General features: G+C 52.9%; 7 protein-coding genes across 7 annotated transcripts; 3 read left to right on the top strand and 4 right to left on the bottom strand.

Moving 5' to 3' along the window:
* Positions 1–295: 295 nt before the first annotated feature.
* On the bottom strand, positions 296–576 carry B0H65DRAFT_550730 (uncharacterized protein; the record flags this gene model as incomplete). Its single annotated transcript, XM_062829761.1, has 2 exons — positions 296–428; positions 491–576. 2 exons carry the CDS (start codon positions 574–576, stop codon positions 296–298), a joined length of 219 nt encoding a protein of 72 aa, XP_062679198.1.
* Positions 577–1,082: 506 nt separating this feature from the next.
* On the top strand, positions 1,083–2,255 carry B0H65DRAFT_253178 (uncharacterized protein). The gene has a single exon (XM_062822509.1). It carries the CDS (start codon positions 1,410–1,412, stop codon positions 2,160–2,162), a length of 753 nt encoding a protein of 250 aa, XP_062679197.1. The 5' UTR covers positions 1,083–1,409; the 3' UTR covers positions 2,163–2,255.
* Positions 2,256–4,191: 1,936 nt separating this feature from the next.
* Positions 4,192–7,929, top strand: B0H65DRAFT_471758 (Pep3/Vps18/deep orange family-domain-containing protein). The gene is made up of 3 exons (XM_062827116.1): positions 4,192–4,721; positions 4,787–7,406; positions 7,562–7,929. Exons 1-3 carry the CDS (start codon positions 4,505–4,507, stop codon positions 7,644–7,646), a joined length of 2,922 nt encoding a protein of 973 aa, XP_062679196.1. The 5' UTR covers positions 4,192–4,504; the 3' UTR covers positions 7,647–7,929.
* On the bottom strand, positions 7,866–8,551 carry B0H65DRAFT_253138 (uncharacterized protein). Its single transcript, XM_062822508.1, has one exon. The coding sequence runs from the start codon at positions 8,380–8,382 to the stop codon at positions 7,987–7,989; it is 396 nt and encodes a 131-aa protein (XP_062679195.1). The 5' UTR covers positions 8,383–8,551; the 3' UTR covers positions 7,866–7,986.
* On the bottom strand, positions 8,492–11,530 carry B0H65DRAFT_253122 (kinase-like domain-containing protein). The gene is made up of 2 exons (XM_062822507.1): positions 10,981–11,530; positions 8,492–10,926 (listed from the first exon to the last, which is right to left on the bottom strand). Exons 1-2 carry the CDS (start codon positions 11,398–11,400, stop codon positions 8,602–8,604), a joined length of 2,745 nt encoding a protein of 914 aa, XP_062679194.1. The 5' UTR covers positions 11,401–11,530; the 3' UTR covers positions 8,492–8,601.
* Positions 11,531–18,414: 6,884 nt separating this feature from the next.
* On the top strand, positions 18,415–23,250 carry B0H65DRAFT_253098 (uncharacterized protein). The gene is made up of 4 exons (XM_062822506.1): positions 18,415–19,844; positions 19,897–20,363; positions 20,423–21,012; positions 21,065–23,250. The coding sequence occupies exons 1-4, from the start codon at positions 18,583–18,585 to the stop codon at positions 23,156–23,158; spliced, it is 4,413 nt and encodes a 1,470-aa protein (XP_062679193.1). The 5' UTR covers positions 18,415–18,582; the 3' UTR covers positions 23,159–23,250.
* A 690-nt stretch (positions 23,251–23,940) lies between these two features.
* Positions 23,941–26,060, bottom strand: B0H65DRAFT_497628 (uncharacterized protein). Its single transcript, XM_062827803.1, has one exon. The coding sequence runs from the start codon at positions 25,942–25,944 to the stop codon at positions 24,382–24,384; it is 1,563 nt and encodes a 520-aa protein (XP_062679192.1). The 5' UTR covers positions 25,945–26,060; the 3' UTR covers positions 23,941–24,381.

Raw genomic sequence — 26,060 nt, 5'->3', positions numbered from 1 at the left:
GAACCCCCCGGCCTCTTCATCTTGACTTCCACGGGCACCACTTGGATCCGTCGGTCCTCTGTCAGAAGCAAGCCTTTGGTCAAGTCAACGTGCAGACCACAGCCGGGCAACGGCTACCGGAGATGGAGTTGGCGATGACGATGACCATGAAAGTTAGTATCTACACTACACCATGGCTAGAGGACCAAACAAGCGGGAAGTGGGAGGTGGATTTTGATATGCCGGAATTGCTCTTCACAGGGCTTCAATCTCCGGGGACAATGCCTGTCTGGTCCCCATCATGAATTTCCCCCTCTCATTGACCGCCATCTCTCACCCACGTCGCCCTAACCTTTAGCACTCTCTTCGCTACCTTCCCTTTCTTGTCTAGGTTATCGACAGTGTCGACACCAACGCTGTTACGGGCAATCTTCAACCTGGATGTCCTTCTGTGTGTCTCAGAGCAATAGTAATGGCGACTGATGTGAGGAACCGAGGGAACCACACACACCTTTCAGCAGCCGAAATTGGCCTCCCAGGACTTCCCCAGAGGCGCTCTGCGAAAGACAAAGCGGACAGGCAAACATTGGCGAACATTCTTGCTAAATTGATCACTGACCATTTGCAGGAAGCACCGTAATGAGAGGAAGAGAGATGACGCCGTCAACACGCCGACAGCATAAGCCGCTCTACCGTTACCCGTCAGCCGTGTCGCTCTGCCAAGAGGAGGCATGGATGAATGAATCGCAGAATGGTCATCCCCTAATGCGTACATGAGAACGCTCGGAGGGCTGCCAAATCACGGATGAGCGTTGCGCTTGCTACGGCCATGGATGCCAGCAAGCGTCTCTTCAGCGGGTGAAACAAGTGGTGAACATTGTAAACCCCTGTTGCTGGCCTGCCCGAATTGGTACGGCGATTTGCGCCACGCATGATGGGAAACCACAACGTGGGCGGCCATTGGACCAGTGTTTTCTACACGCCCGGGCTAGCCAGTGCTAGCACGGCGTGGAGGTGAGCGTGATGCTCTCGAGGACAGGACAGGGGACGACTCTCCTCCACCGAACCCCTGGAACTAGTGTCCATCATGGCAACGTTAATTTCCCGCTCTGCAATGTGGGCGAAATGTGGGCGCCAGGGGCCCAACTAAGAACTGCTGGGGTCAACCCGCGAACTGGACGGCAAGGGCCTGGAGAGCCTGGGCATTGGATATTTAACACTTGCGAGTCCTCGACCTATCCATCTCCTTTCTCTTCCTTCTTCCCCAGCCAACAAGCCAACTTCTAGCTTTACACTCAACTTTGACTTCGGTCGTCCACTCTTTACCAACGCTCAAGCACATTGCTTTAATAACTCTCTTTCTTCAAAGACCAACTACACCGTTCTTCTAGAACCCACCCCTTTTAAACAACCCCCCCCCAACCGACAAAATGCGTTTCTCCGCTGCTGCTCTTGTCATGGCCGGTGCCGCCCTCGCTGAGGAGGCTGCCCAGTCCACCGTCTACTCGACCGACTATGTCACCATCACCTCGTGCGCCCCCACGGTGACCAACTGCCCTGCTCGCAGCACCGTTGTCACCTCGTCGGTCTACCCCGTCACCACCTCCACCATCTACAGCACCACGGTCCGCACTATCACCCAGTGCCCTCCCTCGCAGCCCGACTGCCCGGCCCACTCCACCCAGGTCGTCACCGAGACTGTCCCTGTTGCGACCACCGTCTGCCCTGTGACTGAGACCTCCGCCGCCGGCGCCGTTGGTGCCAGCTCCACCGGTGCCTTCTCCAACGGCACCACCGTGGCTCCCGTCCAGTCCCAGCCCGCTGCTGTCACTGGCATGCCTCCCACCACCCTGAGCACCGCTGCTCCCGTTGCCGGTGACTGCGGCCACTCCGTCAAGACCATCTCCACCCAGATCACCACCGTCATCCCCACCGTGATCTACGAGACCGTCGACGTGCCCTGCCCCACCGCCTCCGCTGGCGTTCCCTCCATGGGCGTTCCCCCCGTCAGCCCCCCTGCCAGCCCCTCCGGCGGCTTCGCCCCTCCCGCTGGTGGCAACGGCACCGTCCCCACCACCGGCTCTCCCAGCCCCTCCGCTCCCGTCACCGCCGGTGCCGGTGCCATGGCTGGCTCTGCCCTCCTCGCCGCTGCTGCCGGTCTCCTCACCGTTTTCCTCGCTTAAATTCACTTTTAAGTGACGAGGAACAGGAGTTCAACAATGTGTGGTTCGGAATCGACCTTCGGACGACGCAGAATCAGCAGTTTCTTTTGTATCTTTGATATCCTTGGGTTTTAAGGAGAAGGAGAAGGCCTGGATGGCTGTACCATTTCATGGGGCGCAACCGCAACATATCAATATTTTCATGACATGGATCAAGTCTTTTCATGTATATCCTTTTTGAGAGGGGGCGCTGGTCATTCCGGGACGAGAGAGGAAGCACCATTTTATATATATACTATATACCATAGCGAGCATTATCTTTATGTCTGTTTTGGTTTACACTATCTCGAAATAAAGACGATCTCGTTATACCATATACCTCTACCGGGCCATGAGTCTCTTTGTTTGTATTTGGTTTTTTGGGGAATGCGGATATTCTTTCTACTAGCATATGACAGCGTGCGAAAGAAACGTGGTAGAATACTCATATCCTATCTTGTATTTACTATATTCTAATTGCTAGTATTGATCATCAAGCATTATGACGATGACAGTTGAATGCAAAACTTTGAAACAAAACTTTCATTCTGAGCCTCTTTGAATTCTGGTTGAACGTGAACAACAATGACATTGTAATCCAGGTACGGGGGCTGTCTTGAACCCTGAACAAAACCTCCCGCCGTATTGCTGAGTGATGATCGCCTTCCATTCCATTTATTCCTTCCAGCACTGCCCTCGTATCGTCGTCCGCTCCTGCTGCTAGCATGTCACCATATCACTTGCATCTGATCGCGATGATGAAGATGACTTCTGATTGGTCAAAACACCACGGCATCAAGGTTCCACTGGTTCCTTCTTTTCCATCTTTTGCTCCAGAATCACTGCACAAAGCGGAAAGTTCCCGGAAAGTTCAGAAGAAAAGAAGGGCCCATCGACATCTGACTGACTCCTCAGCGGAATTGCGAGACATTGTTGGGATTAGGATTTTGGTATGTATGTCTAGTGGATTGCCGTTTTTTATTTGTGTTCATGCGGATTTTGGCGTGTTTCGGGGTGGTGGGAACCGTGGAGCATTGCGTGCTACTATCCGCTCATGCTGCGAGGACGCCCGGGGAGAGAGGTCCATGACCGAACTGACCTGACCTGGGAGCCTGGATGGAAACAATCCCCGCAATATCACTGCCCTGTTGTGGTTGGACATCAAAAGGTTCAACACTCAGCGGATTATGAAAATATGATGGATGGGTGCGGTGGATGATGGCTGCGCCGACCACGGTTTAGGATACATCTTTTTTTTGTTGTTGTTGTTTTATTCGCGCAAGCGGCAACAGAAGGAAACAAAGAAACAAGAAAGGGAATGGGGGTTGTTGAGCTTGAGAGGCCTCAGGTGTACCGAAAGAGGACTCCAACCGATGCAAGGCAGTGAGCCCGTGAGACCATACAAGTGAGATCGTGACGGTAACGGTAACGGTAACGGACAGGCAGACAGGGAACCCAGCCGGGAGGACTCCCGATGGCCGGTGCGCCGAGACGGCACAGCTCGACAGCGAAATGTCCGCCATGATGAATTCGATACGAACTACGGTACCTTGCCCTGCCTCTGGATCTGTATCCCGGAAGTCGGCCATCGGGTACCGTCAAGTCCGTGCGCTGTTCGTCCGGAGGGAGCAACCCGGGGGCCGGGGCTTGGCACCGTCATCTCTTCCCGTCTGCCTCCCGAGCCTCCGTACCCGACGGGGCCGGGTCGCTCAATGCACGATCAAGCACTTCGCCGGCAAGCGCAAACACATCGATGCCTTGAAATTCGATGGGTGACGGGGACCAAGGAAAAGGTGGATTCGATAAAGTGCATCGATTCCAGTTTAATTAAGTCTTCCGTTCGGGACAGGCTTGTCTTACAAACACCTGACATCCGGAATTGCGTACACATTCTTTTGCCTTTTGAGCATTGGTGATGGGACCTTCAGACGGACGGGATGCAGAGTGCAGTGGTTCTGACACATAGTTCTGAAGGGAGGCAGTTTCACTCAACGCTTCCAAAGACCAACACCTAAGTGTTGATATGTTTCAAGGGTTAGGGTTAATTCCGGACGGGCGCGCGGGGTTACGTAGAGGTACCTCTGTTCCTGCCTGTTACCGGACCTCTGTCATCTCTACTCTATTCCTACTTCACGTTCCAGTGCATGTAGATACTTCCGTACCGCTCCCGGCAAATCGAAACGTCATCCGCTATCTCGGATCTAAGATCGAAGTTATCGTCTAAAATCGCTACAAGCTGAGGACTGGGCGCAACTCGACCATGAAAGCCTACTGATCGGGCGATAAGGAACAACGGCGCCGGCAACCCAACAACTACACGCATCATGGCCTTCGACCCGTCCAACGGCTTCGTGGCCTCGAGCGATGTTCCCGGTCTCGCAGACGAACTACTACCCATCTTCGATGTCGAGCAGGTCCAGCTTCAATTCTCCATAGCCGCCGACTTTGTCTCGGCCCAGACAGCCAACAATGTCCTGATCCTGGCCCTCTCCAACGGCCGCATTCTGCGCATCGACCTGAACAAGCCCGAGGACATCGACGGTAGGATGAAAGTCTGGAGTCAGCGGGGAATGGTTCTGTCATGCTAATAAACAAATCATATACAGATATCGACCTTCCCAAGAAGCCGACCGAAGTTGGCGTGATCCGGCGCATGTTCCTCGACCCGACCGCCTCCCATCTTATCATCTGCACATCTCAAGGCGAGAATTACTACCTGCATTCGCAGTCGCGCCATCCCCGCCCGCTAGCCCGGTTACGAGGAGTTTCTATCGAGAGCATTGCTTGGAACCCCTCGTTGCCTACCGCCTCGACTCGCGAGATCCTCATCGGCGCAGCCGACGGCAACGTTTACGAAGGCTACATCGAGCACTCGACCGAGTTCTACCGCAAAGAGGAGAAATACTTGAAGGCCCTGCACAAACTACCGGATGGTCCTGTTACCGGTCTTTGGGTGGACACCTTACCCGGCGCCGGGACTGACACCAGACGCATCGTGATCAGTACCCAGAGCAGGCTGTTCCACCTGGTGGGCAAAGTTGGCAACAATGACGGAAGCGGTTCGATCTACTCGAAGCTGTTTCAAGCCGAGCAACCTGTTGTTCATGAGCTTCCACGGTCGGCGGCAGCCACGGCAGCGGCATCGGACCTGGTTATCTCCCCGGATACCCCCCAAGACACTAGCAGACCCCATGATGGCGATGTGAATGAGAGAGTGTTTGCCTGGTTATCGTCACATGGAATATACCATGGACAACTCCTGCTCAGCCCTTTCACCTCGGAGTTGGGCAACAAGGTCTTCAATGAGGCTCAGCTCCTGCCCAGGACGCAGCTGATGACTCTAGAAAGATCTGGGGGGCGGAGAATGACAGCTTCTAACGACTACATCAACGCCATTGCGCTTACGCACTGGCATATCATCAGCTTAATAGGCGACCGAGTGGTGGCCGCTAATCGGTTGACAGGGGAAATAGTCTATGACCAAGTGATCCTCAACCAAGGACAAAAGGCCATTGGTCTATGTGTCGATATCCAAAAGAACACATACTGGCTTTTCACAACACAAGAGATTTTTGAGATTGTCCCAAGAGACGAAGACAGGGACATCTGGAAGATCATGCTGAAACTGAAGAAGTTCGACGCGGCTCTCAAACATGCTCATACTCCAACACAGAAAGACGCGGTCGCGATGGCATCGGGCGATTATCTTCTCAGCAAAGGGCAGTTTAACGAGGCTGCCGGGGTCTATGGCAAAAGCAGTAAGCCATTCGAGGAAGTGGCACTCGCCTTCATTGACCACAACCAGCCTGATGCGCTTCGCAAGTATCTTTTGGGGAAACTATCGACCTTCAAGAAGAGCTATATCATGCAAAGGCAAATGATTGCAAGCTGGCTGATAGAAATCTTCATGGCCAAACTCAACTCCCTCGATGATACCATTATCACCAGGGCTGAGCTTTCAGAGACACTGAACCCGACACAAACGAGAGAACAGCTGGATGCTGTGCGAGCAGAGTACCAGGAATTTGTCAACAGACACAAATCGGACCTCGACCGGAAAACCGTATACGCTGTCATTGGCAGCCATGGCCGCGAAGAGGAGCTCCTTTATTACGCCGACGCCATCAACGACTACCACTTCGTCCTCTCATACTGGGTCCAGCGAGAGCGGTGGTCCGAAGCCCTCCGTGTGCTCCAACGCCAGACCGACCCGGAGGTCTTTTACGGCTACAGCACCGTGCTCATGACCCACGTCGCCTCGGAACTCGTCGACATCCTCATGCGACAAGCCAACCTCGAACCGCGCAACCTGATCCCGGCCCTCCTCGAATACGACCGCAACTACAAGGGCCCTCTCTCCCAAAACCAAGCGATCCGCTACCTCCTCTACGTCGTCAACCAGCTCCAATCCTCCGACTCCGCCGTCCACAACACCCTCGTCTCCATCTACGCCGCACACCCGTCCACGTCCAAGGACGAATCCGCCCTGCTCTCCTACCTGGAGTCGCAAGGCGACGAGCCGCGCTTCGACCCGGACTTCGCCCTCCGCCTCTGCATCCAGCACCACCGCGTGCTCTCGTGCGCGCACATCTACACCTCCATGGGGCAGTACCTACAAGCTGTCCAACTCGCCTTAGCCCACGACGAGATAGACCTAGCCATCATCGTCGCCGAGCGCGCCCACTCCAACCCGCCCCTGCGCAAAAAATTATGGCTCGCCGTCGCCAAAAAAGTCATCTCCCAATCCAACGGCATCAAAACCGCCATCGACTTCCTTCGGCGCTGCGACTTGTTAAAAATCGAGGACCTCATCCCATTTTTCCCCGATTTCGTCGTCATCGACGACTTCAAAGAGGAAATCTGCTCTGCGCTGGAAGAGTACTCGCGCAACATTGACTCGCTGCGCAGAGAAATGGACGAGAGCGCGGCGACCGCGGCCAACATCAAAGTCGACATTGCCGCGCTGGACCAGCGGTACGCGATTGTGGAACCGGGCGAGAAATGTTATGTGTGTGGATTGCCGCTTTTGAGTAGGCAGTTTTTCGTGTTTCCTTGTCAACATGCTTTTCATTCGGATTGTTTGGGGAAAAGGGTTCTTGAACAGGCGGGGCCGGGGAAGGCCAAGAGGATTAGGGAGTGTCAGGTGCAGATTACTAAGGGGTTGGTTAAAGGGCGGAAGAGGGAGGAGATGATTGGGGAGTTGGATGGGTTGGTTGGGGAGGCTTGGTAAGTCTTTTTTTCTTCTTTTTCTTCTTTTTCCTCTTTTTTTTTTTTTTTTTTTCTTCTTCTTCTTTTCGAGTGTCGTTGAAGGAAGGTGAGAAGAAGGAAGTTGAGATGAATGAATGAATGGTATGTGCTAACATTTGTGGTGAAAACAACAGTATTCTTTGCAGCGAGTACGCTATCAAGCGGATCGATGAGCCGTTTGTTAAAGAGAATGAGGATAAGGAGGAATGGGCTTTATGAGTTATGAATGAATGGAGTTGATATGCGACATTAAGAGTATCACAAGCATGCATGTATGTTTTTATTTTTATTTTGGCGAGGTTGATGATGATTAGCATGGAGCGTAGTAGATGTTTGCATCATATTTCTTGGTCTGAAGAATGAATGAATACGCGGTGAGTTGACAGATAGGTCACATTCGAGAAGACAAGAAAGAAACGAGATACCCACGCATTTCACAGACAATTCACAACAAACACACGATGAGGTTCTCTTCACACTTTGATCAGGTCAGGCAGCAGACCATGTACTTTAACTTTGATGTTTCTTCAATCACTATCGAATCATTCTTCCTCCTCTTTCACCACTCATACCACGACCCCTTTCCGTTCAACCAAATCCAACCCCCCCAGTTCCAATAAGTGTCCTCCTTGCCCTCCCATCCCATCGTCATGTAAATCGGTTCTGATTCGTCTATCACATCGTTAAAATATCCTCCCCTTCTTTCCCCGCCTTCTTTACACTTCCTACCGCCATGTGTGTAGTAGGTAGGTATTGTATATGAGAAAAATGAAGGGAGTTTCGAGAAGAAAAAGGAAGAAGAAAAAAGGGAAGGTTGCCAAACAAAAATGTCTCCCGTCCCAAACAAAACAAGATGCCATCCGTCGGTAGTAGTCGTGGTATTTGTCTCGGAAATAGTGCCATTTTTTTTGCCTGCCCTGTCCTGCCCGGCGCCAGCCAGCCCGCTGGAAAACATCAATCATCGAACAAAAAAAGGTAATCAAAACAGAACTTGGGAAACGAAAGGAAGAAGAAGGATCTTGTGACAGATCATTCGACAGACACCAGCATACAACAGACATGACAGACATGACAGACAAACCTCATAGATAAGTTGCAGCACATACAAAAGCTTTTGTCACTACATTTCAAGCCCATATTAAGTCCTCCTCACACATGACACAATATTGGGCGATTATGTCCCTGGCACAGGCGTCAAGAAGGGGCTCAACATCAGCTCATCTGCGCTCGGCCGCTTATTATGATCAATCTCAAACGTCTGCGCAAGGAACTGCTTAGCCTCCTCGCTAGCGTTATCCGGAATCGTCGGCGAGGCCTTGGCGCCGCCAATCTTGAAGATGGCCTGCAGCTGGGTGCAGTCGGGGAACGGATGAGTGCCCGTCATCATCTCGACCACCAGGCAGCCGAGCGACCAGATGTCGGCTTTGCGGGTGTAGCTTGTTTGTTTGACTACTTCGGGAGCCATCCAGAAGACAGACCCTTGAAGCGAGGGGCGGTGCTTGTTGTTGTTGGCGCCATTGAGGATGTTGGTTGCTTCGAGCTTCTTGGAGATGCCGAAATCGGAGATTTTGATGGTACCCTTGTTGTCGACGAGGATATTGGCGCCCTTGATGTCGCGGTGGATGATGTCACGGTTGTGGAGGTAAGAGAGACCCTGGAGGATTTGGCGAACGAAGCTGCGGACGAGTGATTCGGGGAGGGCACCGTATTGGTTGAGCATGGTTTGGACGGAACCACCGGGGACGTATTCGAGGAAAATGTTGAGATATTCGGCAGATGAGCTGCAGCCCAGGTACTGCACGATATTGGGATGTTGAAGGTCACGAAGGAGGGTGATCTCGCGCTTGAGCGCATCAATCATGCTCTTCTTGCGGGCATCGTTTTTACTGTCTGCACCAGGTGCAGGTGCCTCGACCTGCTTCACGGCGAGCAGCTCACCAGTGATGGCATGTAGGGCGAGGTATACGGAGCCAAATGAACCCTGACCGATAAGGGAACCCTTCATCCACATATTGTCGTCCCAAGCGTCACCCGCTAGGAAGGTTTGGAGCTCCTTGTCAGCAGCATCCTCACCATCTTCAGTAAGCGCTTCCTGTATTACCGCGGAATCGGCCGAGTTAGTGGTGCCGCTGTCGTAGTAACTGTGTCTGACTATGTTTCCATCGGGATCAATGACGCTAACTGCAGCTGTATCCGAGCCGCTGTCCGAAAATGGGACGAATGATCTCCGATTAGGCTCGGTTGGGGAGCCTTCTTCTTGTAGCGTATCAAGTACGGACGAAGCCACGGAGTCTCTATATCCGTGAGGCGCCCTTGAAAGCACATCACGCGGGCGTACCTTTGCAATCTGGTTGGAAGCGGTCAACCAGCTGTCTGCGATGGTAGGGATTGGCGGGGCGTCTTGTATGCTAGAGGCAAAGCTAAGGGTGCTAGCAACACTAAGACGATGGTTCACTCTACTAAGACGTGCCGAGCGTCTCATAGACAGACGGGCTGTCCTGTCGATAGCTTCACGAGAGTGATCTGGGAAGTAGCTCGTAAGATCCGAGGCGATCAGCTCGCTGGGCGGTCTCAGCCCACCGAACTGACGGAGCGCTTGTGTACGGCGAGGCATGGCCCTGGGAGTTTCCATAGGCGCTGGCCGCTCCAGATCCCTAGCAGCATTGGAGACGTTTCTTTCTCTGTCCTGGTAAGACATGGGAGAGAGCGGAGGCTGTTGTTGGAGGTCTTCCCAGCCCACTCCCAGCACCTTTTGCAGCTTCAGCTGACTCCGCTTGTCGGTAGGCTCAATTGGAGGCCTATGTGTTTGCTGTGCTTCCTCCATCGCAATGGCAGCTGCTCTTTCAAGTTCTGCCTTGCCCGGCTCTCCAGAAGGAACACGCCTGAGAATCAAGCGGTTGCGCTCTGGGCGAGTGTGGTCTTTGATGACTCTCCACAGCTCAGTATCTCCGAGGCGGCGGCATTGGTTCGGGTCCGGATCAACGCCGGCCAGCACCCAGAAGCAGTAATTCCTTTCATGGTCCTCCCGCAGGGCAAACTTGCGTAGGGTAACACGCATGACCTCTTCACAGGTGTTGCAGTCGGCAATCTTAACAACCTTGGTGACGCCACCTGTGGAGATGACACGAATAACATCCTGACCCTTTGGTAGCGCAGCCATCAGCGAACCATCCATGCTGGAATTGTTCCTGGTGTGGGCTTGTACCAATCGGCCGGAGTGGGACTCGGGAGGAGACATGGGGAACCGCGAGGGGGCAGCCTGTGTAGGCTGACTGCCATAGCCCTGTTGTTGCCCATAGCCTCGCCGGGCTTGTCTGCTGTAGTCGGAGCTAGGTAGCGGCGAGGTCGGCCGCGAGGAAGGTTTCGACATGTCGGCATTGGGGTTGAGTTCGTACTGGCCGTCATAGCGCCGAGGAGCGGACGTCGCCGCTGACCGATTTGTGATGGGCACTCGTGAAGAAGTCGCTGAATACTGGTTATCGAGCACAGCAAAGGATTCCTAGAACAGTGTTAGCCAAGTGGCAACCTTGAGCACCGGGATAGCCAAACTCACCCTGTTTCTCTTTCTCTGGTTCGCATAGGTCTGTGTCCGGAGTTTCTTGATGCTCAGAAACAAGCGGACGCGATCTCCAACCTTCTCAATTCCCATCTCTTTGAGGACTTCCTTGTCAATCTCCAAAAGCGCCTCGCCGTTTATGTGATTTTTGCGGAATATCCTTTCGTAGTCGCCGCATTTTACGCTCCTGAGATAGTCGCACACCCTGTCCACGTCCCAGTTCTTGACCGATTCGGGCCCGTCGAGGTCGTCAAATTCGGATTCGGTAGGACTCGCATAGTTCTGGCTGGTCGCATGAGAGACTGCAGGCGCTCTTCGCGAGGGAGCGTAGGCGGTTTGTGGTGTGCTTGCCATCATGGTGGACGACTGGGAACCCAACGAAGGGGTGAAGGGCGACTTGGATGCCAGCATGGCCATGGTTGAAGCGACGGTCAGCTAGGAAGTATTGATGACATGGGCTATTAGGGTGTGTTGATGGTGGTGGCGAGACGACGTCGAATGTTTTGCGCGTGCAGAGCGGTTGGGGGATCGATGGAAGCAGAAGCAGAGGCAGAGGCGGCGGCGGTTGTTGCTGCTGCTGCTTTCTGCAGGGAACGATGATGGTGATATGTAGGCGCACAGACTGCCGATGCTAATCCAAAAAGCAAGCCAAAGATGGGCTGACCGCTGTCCGGCAATCAGTGGCTTGCCCGTCGTCCGATGTATGTGGATGTGGATGAAGCGACCGAAAGAATGTTTGGCGTCGGGCCCAACAAGCTCAACAAGGTGCGGTAATGCCTAGAGCTGGTGCGTAGTGAGCGTGTGTTGGTGGTCACACGCTTCGGATATGAAGCAGGAAAGACGACGTGGAGAGGGGGCAAGGGGCCCTTGGTTAGAGACGTGTGTTGTTGGAATCTCCTTATTCGTGACACTGAACAGCCAACCAACGAGGAGACTAATGGTAACAACCACAAAGCCGCCCGGCCCGCTAACACTTTGTCTCCTGGGGGGGGAGGGGGGCGCGCAACACGATTTCTGCGACAACGACAGCAACCCTCTTTATTGTCTTTTGAAACTCGCGCGCAAGATGGAGAATGGGAAAGCCAAGCAACCAGCCGAAATGATATGGATGTCAATGCGAGTAGTAGAGGTGGATATGGAAGAGGTGTGCTTCTGCCACTCAAGCCTGTGCAGTGCTTGCTGTTAGAGTCTGCAGTGGTGCCCTGTGCGTCGCGCCTATGGTGACTTGTCCGGGGTGGAATGGTGAGCGCTGAAGGAAAGAGAGAAACAACAAAGTGCGCAAATTCTTTACACGCAAGAGACCATGGAAAACCCCTCAATGCGGAGCGAATGGGAAAGAGAGACGAAGGAAAAGTTACTAGCCCGACAACTCGACAATGGAGAAGGAAAATGGAGGAGGAGCTCCCCAGCATGGAGTCTTTCCACTTCCACGGGCTTGTTGTCACGATTTGTGGAAGTGGCCGCCGCGGGGGCAGCCGGGGGTCTGGCAGAGCCTGGATTGTGACGATCCTCTCTAGCGGGCTGCTGACTGCTGAGAAGAGGAAACCGCGGCATTGAATGCGTTGAATGCGGCCTGGACGTGACTGCGACTGCGCTGCGAAGAAGGCTGCAATTCGGCGCTCTGCGACTCGGCAAAGACTGCAAGTGTCTGCGACGAGAGAGGGGAGCGGGGCTCCAACGCTAGCGGCGGATTGGACGGCCTGCAGAATGATCCGCCGCCAAGCCGCCAAGCCGCCAATCGTTAAAGACGCCCCTTGATCTGAAACTCGAGCACGGGCCATACGAGGCGCTTCTTTGGCTACCCACCTCTCACATCGCTCGGGAACCGAAAAAGACGATGTCGTATTTGGAAATGATGGCATCCAACTTCTGTGCCCCAAGTGTCACAACGCCGTGGATAGTGGTAGATACCGAGCCAACACCCGTCAAGCCATTCTCTCCTAAAGCTCAAAGGATTGTTCTTTGCTGTTGTTGGTGTCTCGCGACCGGCACGACGAGGCGCAAAGAAAACTCAAACAGCACCCGGCAACAACAATAATTGAACAACAAAGTGGAAGATCGGCACTAGGATGAAACTCAGCCATGTGGATAGGGAGATTGTCACCTTGGATTTTTCCCATCTTATTGACCGCCGTCCGAGCACCAGAGAGCCGTGGTTCCGGCAACATGTCCGAACGGGTAGACCGGGCAACCTCCACGCCCACGACGCAGATAACCGCCCCAACCAAACTTTCAACGTTCCATTGCCACCACCAAAATCAGCACGCTCGTCTGCATGGAAGCTTTGAGTCTTTTTCTTTGTTGCGTCTTTGCTCCAGCCACGGCGTCGATTATTGACCCCTATTTCGCTTTTTGCAGGCCACAATCCCATGCTGGAACTATCGGCGTGGAAGGGCGGTAGAAAAAGAGAACAGCACGGGGCAACTTATACCGCGGGAAAAGCCCCCATTCATTTCCTTGATGCTGTCGCGTAACCCTCCGTCTCACGGATTTCCCTATCGAGAAGTCTGAGCGACCTCAGTGACAACAGGCCTGCGAATGGACTCCAACTCTTCATTTTTCTCACCTGCACCAACCCATCGCATCGACACCTTCTACACCTAGGTATGTACCCCGACACCTCACCTTAGGTATACCGTCTGCTAGGTAGCCGTATGTGCCCCACTCAACCTTCTTTGTGGTCAAGCCAACGGTCGCAGCTGAGAAGATGAAGGCTGAGGGCGGAATTAAGGTCGCATGAACTCCGACCCGGCAATCTTTTTTGGCTTTTGCCCCTTTTCCTAATATGATCAGTAATACTACCTAACAGTGGTGGATCAGAATTGGGAAGGCATCAGATATCAATCATTCATTCCTCTTGTCTCGCCGTGGAAAATGAGGGCTGTAGAAGCGCGATATCTGATCTCTCCCAAGACTCAACAAAGACAAAAGACCGCTGCAAGCCAGGCAAATCTCGGCGGATCCTCCACACAACAACACGGGAATCTTTCTTGTTCCAGGAACAGGGATGCTTCAGAGCACCGAGATGCCTTAAAGAGATCGACGCTGAAACCGCTGTCGTTTCATCAATTCCCGTGCCTTCAACGTCATGGTGCAAATCCTCACGATTTTTCGGGAACGATCCCAATTTCTCCCTCGGTCGCCTAACAGGTATTACTTTCGCGCGCGGGGGATTCGTCGTCCAGGATAGTGATCTTCTTCAGCTTCGCGGCTGCTGACACCGAGGTGTGACTTCGGAAGAGGAGATGAAGAACACCAAGGGCAAGTGTGTAATCTCCTTTTGGGGAGGCTCAGCGCCTTCTCTTTCGGATATCATATCAAGACAAAGCCCGCTTTCCCCCTGAAGCGCAGCGAGATAACAGCAATAGCCAATTCCGAAGAATAAACTACTACGTCGCCCGACTAGTATTTGCGTTCTCTCGCCGCGACGGCATGACGGACGGCGGTCATATATCTGCGGCCACCAACAGCGCGTTCGTATCGCCCATCCCGTATTTGTGTAACGGGGCCATACAGGCACGACAGGGAAGACTTGAGGTCATGTCATGGCAGGTCGGTAGGTAGGTAGGTAGGTTTGCAGCAGCAGCCGCAGTGCAGTGTTGCGCGTGTGTGTGTGTTGCGGTCGGTTCTATTGTCCCATATCGGATGCCGGACCGTGCTTGCGTTGCAATCCTCGTCATGTCAGTTCCCTTATATCTCGTCTCTGCCCGGCCGCGGACGGACAAGACCTGGTATAAAACATTCCGAACAAGAGATTCAGCCCAAGAGATGGATGGATGTGCACAGGGGGAGAAAAGGGGACTCAAGGGAAGGGAAGGGAGGACGCTCTTGGCTGTGCAGTTGAGGCGTGACGAGAGCGTACTGCAACTTTTTAATGCGTTACGTACAACACTACCTGATGTACAGGCATGGGACCATGTGCACACGTGCATGCTTATTTTTCTGAAAAGTGCGGAGGGAAGATCCCATGATGAATGCATAAGGAGTTCATCCTTATTCCTTTATCCTCATCAAAGGCTTTCCCTGGCGACCCTGGGTTGTTTCGCATGATATTATAGGATCGCAAGAGGCCACTGGCGATGTGACTGTGACTGGACGAGGGCTTGAAAGTTGAAACATTTTATGAATGCAGTAGTCGGATCCCGAAGAGAACGAAACATTTTATCCAGGGCCGGCCGGGCAGCCACGTTCTCGCCCGCATGCGATTTCATGCGATGGGATGAAAAGGAATGTGCAAGCCACACCAGAATTGGTTCAAGTGGATAGCTCGCGCCACACTTCACCGGGAATGCCAATTGCACATCGGAAATTGTGAGGAGGAGTATGAAGAAAGAAAGTGAGGCTCCGCTTCTTGCTTCGAGCTCAGGCTTCGGTCGGCGCCAGGAGCCGGAGCTTTCGAAATTCCCGAAAACATGTGGAACATGATCCGTCGTGAGCCAACCAAGCTTCCTTCCATTCCATTCGCAACCTCGCCGAATCCGGCCGGGATCGACAGCTTCTGCATCGAGATCGTTCCCTTCCACTTTTCCCCTGTGTGATCTTGTTACCCTGTCCTCGTCCCGCTGCTGGTATGCTTCACAAGCTCCAACTTGTCCAGACCTGGAGCCACGAGAACGATAAGAAACAAGCAACTGTGCAAAAAGAAGTTACATGGACCTTGATGGCCTGCCGGAAAGATTGGATGACTGAATCCAGGAACTTGGCGAAGCTTGACGTTCGCAATTGGCAGGAATCCCAGGACTTGGCAGAGAGGTCCCGACTTGGCATGGAGCCCCGCAGCATTCTCATTGGCGGCAGCCTGACTGGGAAACCGGTATGATCGAAATCGGTAGCTGGGTAGTCCCAAACTAGTCCCTGGGTAGTCCCCCCCACTTTTTTGGGCGCGCAACTATATTTATATTAGCCGCGCAAAAATTTATAAGCCGTATTATCAAATTCTTATTGGTTGGAATTATTCATTATTTTCAATTTAGTAAATTGGAAGCTGTTGATACTTAGTATACTAGTACCATCACCCCCTATAATATTATTATGTACTATTCCGATTATTACCTATAAAGTCTTCTTAAGGAGTATTAGGGAAGGTATTAGCAAGGGTATTAGAAATCCGCTCTCTATAGAAATACTAATATTAATATTAATAACGATAGCAATAGAGATAACGATAATTTTAAATTAATAGTAATATAAAAGAGGGCGCGCGCGAATATACTAGTAAAAATTGGCGGGTATAGTTAGGAGTTAGAAATTCCGTTGGTTACGTGCTTAAAAGAATAAGGGGGATTACCTAAAAATTAATTTAAAACTCCCTAATTATTAATTATACAATATAATAATATTATTCTCTTGTAATTAGTATTTGGGTAATCCTAAATTAGTTCCTAAGTAATTTCTCCCACTTTTTTAAATACGTAATTGACCGAATCTCTAACTCCTAACTACGTCTACTAACTTTTATTAATATATTTATACGCACCCTCTTTTATACTACTATTAATTTAAAACTATTACTATCTCCATCGCTATCGTTATTAATATCGTTATTAACATTAATACTGTTATTAATATCAATATCGTTATCAATATTAATATTGTTATTAATATTAATATTAATATTAATACCTCTATAGAGGGCGGATTTCCAGGACCCTTTCTAATACCTTCCCTAATACTTTTTAGGAGGGCTTTACGGGTAATAATTGGAATAGTATATAATAGTACTATAGGGAGCGACGATATTAGTATATTAGGTATTAACAACTTCCAATTTACCAAATTGAAGATAATGAATAATTCTAACTAACGAGGATTTAATAATGCGGCTTATAAGTTTTTGCGCGGCTGATACAGATATGGCTGCGCGCCCAAAAAAGTGGGGGGGGACTACCCAGCTACCGATTTCGTCATTCTCTGGACCTGATTGCACTGCGACAGACTGTTTCCGGGTCCGATCGACCACTGCTATCGAAGCTCCGACTCTATCGCGCCGGACTGGGCCGTGGTGGACAGTGGTGGACAGGGCGAGCGGGTGGACGAGCATCCAGGCACAGGGCCTAGGTAGGCAGTTGGCCGGCTTGGGATTTCCATTTGTCAAGATGCCCTGCCAGACATGCCCTGCTCTGCCGCGGGCGGACAAGGAAAAGCGAGCGAGGACGATATCGGATGGATATTAATCACAGGAGAAACATTGGATGGATAGACACAACGGGCAGGGCGGGTTGTTTTCTACGTTCGGTAAGTTGTGAAGTTAGTTGGCGGGCCATGCCATGCCATCCACCCATGCTATGCCATATTGATCCATTTGTGCCATCCCACACCTTTCCATTCAGTCCAATGTCAGGCCAGCAGAGCACCACTGGACACCACTGGACACCACTGGATTCTGGATAGAAACCCGTGGGTACGTATACGTGCATCTTGACAGTACTTGGAAGCAGCAAGAAAACAAAAGCAATTGTCTTTCGGAAAGGTATCATCGAGCCATTCTCCTGTTTGCCGTCTTCCATGATCCATCAAGCTGCTCTGTTTGTTCAGAACCGAAACAAGGAGAATCCGGCCAATCTCAGCCGCGGATTGGCACCTCTCTAGGCTACCTCTACCTACAATACCAACCTATACACCCGCCAACCTAAACCCCATCGTCGCATACATACTGGCCATCCGGGTCCCCGTCGTCGATTCGCATCGCATCGCATCGCATCTCATCGCATCTCATCGCATCTCATCGCAACCGCACAACGGCAACCGCAATCCAAAAAAACTCGACCTTTCCATCCGATATCTCCATTATCCATGATCCCGGGAATTGGATCCGATTGATCGAGAACCTGGAACGGCGGCCCCGCTCCCAGCTCAGCTCTCCAATTCACAATCCCGGTTTTTCACAGTTTATTTTTTTATTTTTTTTTACTCCTTTCCACTGCTCAGCTCCTTATTGTCGTCGACAGCGCCCTCAATCTGCTGGCCCCGGTGCCACTGCCCGGCCTGACCGACGCCGCCAAGGCCCGTTAGCGAGCCCCGTCCGATACCCGAATGCCCACTGGACCCTCGCCAGACGCTCACCTGTAAAGAAGGACGTTCTCCCCCGGCGCATCGGACGGCCTGCGAGGGCCTGTGACAAACTGGACGGCCGAGACATTGTCCATCCAGAGCCCTGAAGCCCGAGACCTAATCACTACATAAACACCAATTGGTGCCCCGCGGCCGGTACCTGGAACCTGGCCTGTGCCTGTGCTGTGGTGTCCTGGACGCTGAAAGCACATTATTAGCGAGATTGTCCCAGTCTCGCTTCAAGCGCTAAAGAAAGAAACAAGCAAGGAAGCCAAATCTGGAACAATTCAACAAACCCGCCCACGCACCCCCCTTTTGGCGGTCAAAGACACCAAAGCTCCTTCTTTTTTTGCCCAATATCAAAAACACGAAGCCAAAACGGATCCCCAATATCCCTTATTACAAATATCGCTGTCATATTATTGTCGCCTGGTCCCCGTACTACCTCCGTTACCACCGTTACACCCCCCTTCGAGCCCTAGTCTCCCCCCCAAGCCCTAACCCTCCCGCCGCTGGACTACTGGCTGGACTGCGATACTGTCATCGTGGATGGGCCTGATCGGACGGGGTTCGCTGGGGACCATGATGCCGGTCTCCATATTTCCAGTGGATTCGAGGCGCAGGAGGAAATCCATCCTGTTACCATTAAAGACCGACTCGGATGGGTCTGGATCGAATGCCAGCCCTGTCACCACTATCCCGGGTTCACCGGCCAGCTCTTCCTCCGTCACCGTCGAGGGGGACCACAAGCTGTTCTCCCTTTCCAACCTCAGCCACAGGACAAAAAGGTCTCACAGCAGCCGGGACTCGTCCGTCTTCGAGTACAGCGTCACCGGCCCTGCCCCCGGCAACACCCATCATAGCAACAGCACCAGCAGCAACAGCAGCGCCAACCATAACCCACAACCCTCGAGCTTCTCACATCGGCGCAAACTGTCAAAGTCACAACGGCCTGTCTCGGCCCCCTTCGAGGTGATGAATCGCCGAAGCTCCGGCTTCTCGGACGACATCAGTCGCATGTCAGTCGCCGACACCCTGAGCACATGCACAACAACTCCGGCCACCATCGAATGGAAGTCCCAAGATGTCGAGGGCTTTTCGGCTCTCGAGACCGACCAAAAACTACTAACGACAAAGACACCTTACCTTGTCGTCACCGCAGACTATCTCGTCAAGGTTAAGAACCGCGCCGACGTCTTCGCCCTGTTCCCTCAGCTTCAGAGCGATGGCCAACGACCAGCGAGCATGGGCCCCCCGCCAGAACCTATCCTCGTCGTCCCGACTACCTCGATTGTGTCCGTATTTGTGGCCGAGAGCACCAAACCGTCCTTTGGTCTAGAAGTATGGTGGAAGGCACAATCCGGCGTCTCCTTCCTTCATACCACCTTCTACTTTGACCTTCCTACCGACAGAGATGAGCAGCTATATAATATTGTTCAGACCATCCGAGGGCCCCATATTGAGGAGGAGGATTTTGCGCGTCGCTCGGTCGAGGTATCCGAGCTCATCAGGACGATTCAAGAGACCGAGGAGCCCAAGTTTGTCAACCATAATTTGCAAATATTTCCCGTAGTACCACGAGGCATCACCCGGAAGGAGTCTGGCTTCAAGCAAGAGGATGACCCCAAGAAACCACAGGAAAGCCCAGCATTCTACCTGGTCATTGGACCCCATCTCTGTTATTTTATTGAGCTGCAGAGGGGCAAGAACGGCGACCTGGTTTGCAAGCACAAGACTTTTGGTCTAGTAACCCTGGAACTCTTCAAGGCCGACTGGACCATCCACCAAGAAAGATTCAACATCACCTTCCGGTAAGAACATCTAATCATTGTCTTGCCTTTGACCTCACTGACGTGTATTCAGGGATCCATTCCAACCACCAGTCACAATGGAACTCGCGAGTCGCTATTACCGCCACATCATTCGTGACTTCTGTGCTGTCGACCGCTACCTGAAGCCTGCATGGCCGCAAATCTGGCAGAGCCGTGAGATCTTCCACGTTACCGGACTTAAGGAGACACATCTCGTTACCGCCGGTGAGGATTTCGGAAGCGTCAAGAGGACCCTGGATGCCTATCTAGCAGCATACCGATGCCCCGCGGTCGATTGGGAAATCAACTGGAAGACCAAGTTCGCCCCCGAGTTTCGCCTACTGCCCGCCAAGGATGGGAACAACTACTCACCACTCCAACTGCTGGCTGTCTTGCGCGCCTTGAGATACAACGACTACTTCAACTCGCTGTCGTTCCGTGATGTCGACCTGGGTGTGCTGTGGAGCGTGAGCGATCACCATGCGAGACGGGGGAATGTTGCCTGGTTGAGCCGGACTTGTAAGTTTGCCGGCTTGATTATCATTATCTGTTCTTGATCACTAACTTTGTTCCCATAGTGGTCGCTCTGGGAACTGAGGAAATCGAGATCCTCAATATCAGCCCCGTATTGCACCAGGAATTCCACGCCCTTGCCTTTTGCTCGGAAAACATTCGCCAGATCGACTTCACCAATGCATCCAAGTCTTACCCTGGCAAGGTCTCAACGAGCGGACAAGATACGCCCAGTCTTCAGTTCCTCACGCCTGTTCTAGAACTACTCAAGGCCGGCATCACACGATGCAATCGCCTGATTCTTGCCGGCAACCTGCTGCTGCAACCCGATCTCGCTGAGCTGGCTGAGGCACTGAAGGCTGCCCCTATTCAGGCACTGGATGTCTCCTATTGCGGCTTGGACGACATGAGTCTGCGAGACTTGATCATCACACCTCTTCTGGATGGACCTCGGATGGTGCAGCTTCTAGATTTGTCCGGTAACCCCGGGCGCGTGGCGTGTCAAACCGTTCCTGATCTGCTATACAGTCTTTCGGATCTGAGGGAGCTGAACCTTGCTGGTAGCCTTCGGGGCGAAATGGCTGGACCATTGCTCCCCATCGAGGCACTTGAGAATCTCCCGGGCCTGGAACTACTTGATGTCTCGAACTATGCGGTAAGTCTGGACAGAGACCGGGGGACGGGAGCCATTGCTGACTTCATTTTAGCTTAATATCCCTACTTTGCGCGAGATTGAAGAGTTCCTGGTATTGAGAGGTTCCAAGATTGACAGCCAGGTACCTGTGCGATTCCGGAAATTGGTATTGAACCGGTGCGCCATCACCGGAGCTAAAGCCGCCAGGCTATTCAACGCTATCGGCGTGAACCACGGACTTTATCTCTGTCTCAACGGCAACCCTGTCGAGGAGGGAATCGATGCTTTGTGCGATGCCATTCGTCAATCACAGACCCCGGCCGGTTTGAGCATGGAGATGATCGAGTTCCGGGAAGAAAGTCACTACCTGTCGTTGATCAGAGCACTCACGGAAACCAGATACATCACCTCGTTGAGCCTTCTCGGAACTGCGCCCTCAACTCCGTCTCAAGGTACCTGCAGTCGCGAAGCCATTCGGGTATTCGAGCGCTTCTTCGCCGAAAACAGGTCGATCCGTTATCTGGACATTTCCGGCTTCAGCGGTAAACTCGACGATGGACAACTCGCCAAGGGCTTCGGTCGGTCTCTTATCGGCTTGACGCGCAACAAGACCCTGACCTACCTCAGGATCCGGAACCAGAACCTACATGAGGATGCAGGAATTTTGGGCAAGGTGATCAGCGAAAACAGACAGTTGATACTGTTTGACTGCCAGGATAACAAATTCAACTGCACCAGCTTCCAATTCCTGGCACAGAGCATGCGGACGAACACCCAGATCATCGAGTTCCCCGTCGAGAGGAGGGAGAGGGACGCCATTTGGAAGAACACTCTACAGGGCTTGAACAGAGGTCCTTATGGTCAGATATTGACCAGCACCACGGGAACCGGTACGGTACCCACCAAGGGCAAGAAGAGGGAGAAGAAGAAGCACGAGAGCCACAAGTCTTTGTCTTTTGGCAAGATGACACAACATGCCGCGGCCAACGGCAGCAGCAGCAACTTGAAGGATCCACTGAAGGAGCAGGAGACCATGCTTCGGACCGTGCTGTCACGACTCTTCGATGAGCTCGACGGCTATCTCAGACGGAACCGCCACGCGCTCGAGGAAGCTTCCGGACAAATGCTCGACTTTGAAGGTCTTGCTTCTGACGGCCAGGAGGAGGTCTGGCCCGGCTCGCCTGCGGCCGTGGACGTTGAAAATCCTATTGACGACACGGGTAGAAACACAGTCGATACGTCCCCCACCGAACAAGGAGCAGGAGGCCAAGGAGGACTGCTGGCACCAGACACCGCTGCGATGCTCAAAGCACGTCGGGTAACCGTCCGCTCATCCATGCTCGCCTCCGGAAAATACAACATCGGCGCCTACCCATCACCACCAACCCTGCCGCCACCTCCGATCCCGTCCTTCTCGCTCTTCCCGGACATCAGCGAAACCACCCTCGATCCCGTCACCGAAGTCGACACCCCCATGTTCGAGTTCCAGCGCGAACTAGAGCTAGCTGCCGAGTCCGCCATCAACGATAGCGGCGACGGAACCCCCCTCTTCACGAACGAGATCAGCCGCAACGGAACCCCCATCTCCACGAACGAGATCAGCCGCAACGGAACCCCCCTCTCCACGAACGAAATCAGCCGCAACAGCGGTATCTACGCCAACGGCACCGGATACGGAAGCAGCGGATATCTCAGCCACCACAGCGCCAGCAGCAGCCGCAGCGAGGACATCCGCCCCATGACGATGTCGGCCATGCCTAGCCCGCCCACCATGGCACCGCCACCGGTTCCCAGGCGTCCGGTTTCCAGTAGGAATAGCTCGTTCACGCCGCCGGCTCCGCCGACTAGGGCCGGCAGCAGCGGATATCTCAGCCACCACAGCGCCAGCAGCAGCCGCAGCGAGGACATCAGCCCCATGACGATGCCGGCCACGCCCAGCCCGCCCACCACGGCACCGCCGCCGGTTCCCAGGAAACCGGTTTCAAGTAGGAATAGCTCGTTCATGCCGCCGGCTCCGCCGACTATGGCCCCGCCACCACCGCCTAGGCCTCTCTCGACCTCGACGTCGACCGCCACCAAGAGAGGCGGTACCATCATTGAAGTAGAGGAGGGTGATTCCTCTCTTAGCAAGCTGCTCAGGGATTTTGAAGCTACTGGCTTTGCCTGATCTGATCTAATCACCACATCTATTATCCTTATTGAAAACCCGCGCAACACCGAGGGACTGAATGGTTCTCAGTTGCATAATAAGCGGGTTATATGAAAGAAAGAAGAAAGACTGTTCCTGGTGTGGGAGGCGGACAGTCACTGTACATACCAAAAAGCACACCAACATTTCATTTTCACACACATTATTGGCAGGGGAGTAAGCGTCGCTGAGACCCACGAGGGAAATTGCTCCCCCGAGTTTTCCTACTATATCTTTTACTACTACTACTGCAGTGTGTTTTGATACCCCATACATACATATATCGTGCAAGCGAAGCAGGCAGGCGAATTGAGCGAGCGAACGCGTGAGCGAACGCATGAGCGGGTGAATGCGCGGAAAGGGAGGAAAGAGCGGAGCGGAGCGGATGAGCCAGGGGTTGATTTGCGGTTGGCGGTCGGCGCGATTGGATGAAGTAATGCCCGGAGGAGACGGGGGTAAGGGGCTGTATATACAAGAAAGAGACTTGCTTGGGGTGAAGTGGCCGGTCGGATAGGCGAAAGGGGTGGATGTAGGATAAAAGAAAGAAAGAAGGAAATTGATTGGAAAGAAAGGCATCATTGCAAGGTCGACTGGTCGGTTGGTTAATGGGGTATGGATGGCATGGCATAGTCGGTCGGTTAGGGCAGGTATGCATTGTGTGTGGTTGAGTTAAAGGTACCATATGGATCGGGAAGGGACGGAAGGAAGGTTATTTCCAGGATAGGATAGGAGTACTAGGATATAGGATATAGGAAATGGGATTCTGGATAACATGATCATTCATTGTTCAAGCTGTTGGTGAGGCGTCTTATTTATGGGGTTGTTTGTGTTGGTAAACTTGAACGAGATTTGTTGATATCATCAGTTGACTGTCGCCGATAGTTCTTCTGCTGCATATCTGGCATCATATCTGAGACCTTAGCTGCTGGGCTCGGTTCATAATTAGCTCGACCGAAAGACCCCTGAGGTAGTGGAGGGTTGTTTATAGCATGGGTTATATCGGAAAGAGCATGAAGCTATAGATAGAGGGTGCGGGCCCTATATCTTCACCTCTCTTCACCTCTCTCTCTCTTCACCTCTCTCTCTCTTCACCTCTCTCTCTCTTCACCTCTCTCTCTCTTCACCTCTCTCTCTCTTCACCTCTCTCTCTCTTCACCTCTCTCTCTCTTCACCTCTCTCTCTCTTCACCTCTCTCTTTCGTACTACCTCCACTCAACACCAACAGTCCCCTTAACAGCCAACCCCCCATCCGGCGCCTCAATCCACACATCAACCCTCTCCCTGCGTCCACCGTCCAAGCCACTCAAGCCCGCCCTATCGCCGTCGCCGTCGCTCTTCTTCTCCTTGTTAGGTAACAACCTGATACAAACCTTCATCTCCTCACCTACAAACAGCGGTCGAAGGTTTTTGTATTCTATGTTTGCGATCTCCCACTGCTTTTTCTTCTTCTTCCCGTCGTCCTCTGGTTCATCCCCCGGGACGACAAACAACCTCTCCCTTATCGCCTCGGAGATCTGGGTCCCAGCGGAGTCCGCCGCCGCCGCCGTCATCGTCGAACCAGCACCAGCCCCAGAAGTACCACCCCTCAAAAACCCCTCCACACCCCTCAACATAACCACCAACGTCAACGGCCCATGCATCAACCGCTCTTTATACCCCTCCACCTCTCTCGCGTACAGCGGGTTCAAGTGGATGGCGTGCGCGTTGAAGGTTAGCGCGGAGAACTGGAAGAGCAAAGTGGCGTCCGGCGTCATTTTGAAGAAGAAATCGGGTTGGTGGGGGACGCGGATCACCCTTGCTGGAGCTGGTTCGAGTTTTTGTTGGGTTTGGTTTTGGTGGTTTGGGGAGGGTTCGCGCTCGCGGAGGAAGACTAGACGGCGGAGTTCTGAGATTACTCCTTTCGATCCCTTTGCCGTCTCACTGCCCCCGTCTTGCGCTCCCGCCGCTTCATTCTGGAGATCGTCGACAACACCCTCCACCACCCTTTCCATCTCCCCCCTCCCCATCCCCTCCTCAGGAGGAAAAGTAAAATACCGCCTCCAAACATCCACCCACACCCTCTGCTCTTCCTCCTTTCCATCCTTTCCCACCTGTAGCACGGGCTCCCCCAACGTCTCAACGCAAATCGTCTTCCTCCCATCCACCTTGAACCTCTCCCCTGATCCCTTACCAAACTCAATCCTCCCGCCTGCCCACATCCTCCTCGTAAAGGGGCTTCCAGGGCAATGATCGGCGTCGGTCCCGTCGGGGAAGAGCAAGTGGGGAGGGGTTTGGAGGGGGTAGTAGATTAGGTGATAGCCCGGCGGTAGCTGGAGCTGGTTATACTCCTCCTCCTGGTTGGTGGGCCATGGAAAGATGGGAGTGGAGGAGGATGGGGAAGAAGAGTTGAAGCCCGGAGGTAGACAAATGCTCGGCAAGTGAGAAGATAAAGCGAGAGAGAGCAGATGGGACTGGGTGGGGTGGAGGGTGTCGGGGATGAGTTTGGGTGGGATGAGGGAGAGGGTTGTGGTGGCGGTTTGGAGGTAGGTTTCGGGGTTGAATGTGGAGGATTGGGACTGGGACTGGGATTGAGACTGGTGGGAAGAAAGAGGTGATGGGGGAGTAGTGCCCTTTTCCGAGGAATAGGCTCTTATGTGACTCCCATGGTGATTTGTTGTTATTGTTGTTGTAGTGCGGGTTGCAGAGAGGACGCGGTGGGTGAGGAACCTCCTCGTTGTGATAGTTCTGGTCACTGTGGTTCTTGTGGTGGGGGTGAAGAGCCTCATCGTGGCATTGAAGCTGACTGTCGTTCAGTTCAGCAAGTGGTGGGAGTTTTTTGCGAAAATATGAGTTCGATGGAATAGACTAAGTTCAAGCCGGTTGAGGAATTCGTAAAGTCGTG

Source organism: Neurospora tetraspora (assembly GCF_033439725.1).
Source record: "Neurospora tetraspora strain CBS 560.94 chromosome Unknown B0H65scaffold_6, whole genome shotgun sequence".
Classification (NCBI taxonomy): domain Eukaryota; kingdom Fungi; phylum Ascomycota; class Sordariomycetes; order Sordariales; family Sordariaceae; genus Neurospora; species Neurospora tetraspora.
This window is presented reverse-complemented; position numbering and strand designations above follow the sequence as displayed.

Coding starts and splice junctions, on each gene's coding strand:
- B0H65DRAFT_497628 (XM_062827803.1), bottom strand. CDS start 25,944: ATGAGGCTCTTCACCCCCACCACAAGAACCACAGTGACCAGAACTATC.
- B0H65DRAFT_253098 (XM_062822506.1), top strand. CDS start 18,583: ATGGGCCTGATCGGACGGGGTTCGCTGGGGACCATGATGCCGGTCTCC. Junction 19,845..19,896: donor AGATTCAACATCACCTTCCG/GTAAGAACATCT, acceptor ACGTGTATTCAG/GGATCCATTCCAACCACCAG. Junction 21,013..21,064: donor TTGATGTCTCGAACTATGCG/GTAAGTCTGGAC, acceptor ACTTCATTTTAG/CTTAATATCCCTACTTTGCG.
- B0H65DRAFT_471758 (XM_062827116.1), top strand. CDS start 4,505: ATGGCCTTCGACCCGTCCAACGGCTTCGTGGCCTCGAGCGATGTTCCC. Junction 4,722..4,786: donor CAAGCCCGAGGACATCGACG/GTAGGATGAAAG, acceptor AATCATATACAG/ATATCGACCTTCCCAAGAAG. Junction 7,407..7,561: donor GGGTTGGTTGGGGAGGCTTG/GTAAGTCTTTTT, acceptor TGAAAACAACAG/TATTCTTTGCAGCGAGTACG.
- B0H65DRAFT_253138 (XM_062822508.1), bottom strand. CDS start 8,382: ATGTTTTCCAGCGGGCTGGCTGGCGCCGGGCAGGACAGGGCAGGCAAA.
- B0H65DRAFT_253178 (XM_062822509.1), top strand. CDS start 1,410: ATGCGTTTCTCCGCTGCTGCTCTTGTCATGGCCGGTGCCGCCCTCGCT.
- B0H65DRAFT_253122 (XM_062822507.1), bottom strand. CDS start 11,400: ATGGCCATGCTGGCATCCAAGTCGCCCTTCACCCCTTCGTTGGGTTCC. Junction 10,927..10,980: donor ACCAGAGAAAGAGAAACAGG/GTGAGTTTGGCT, acceptor ACACTGTTCTAG/GAATCCTTTGCTGTGCTCGA.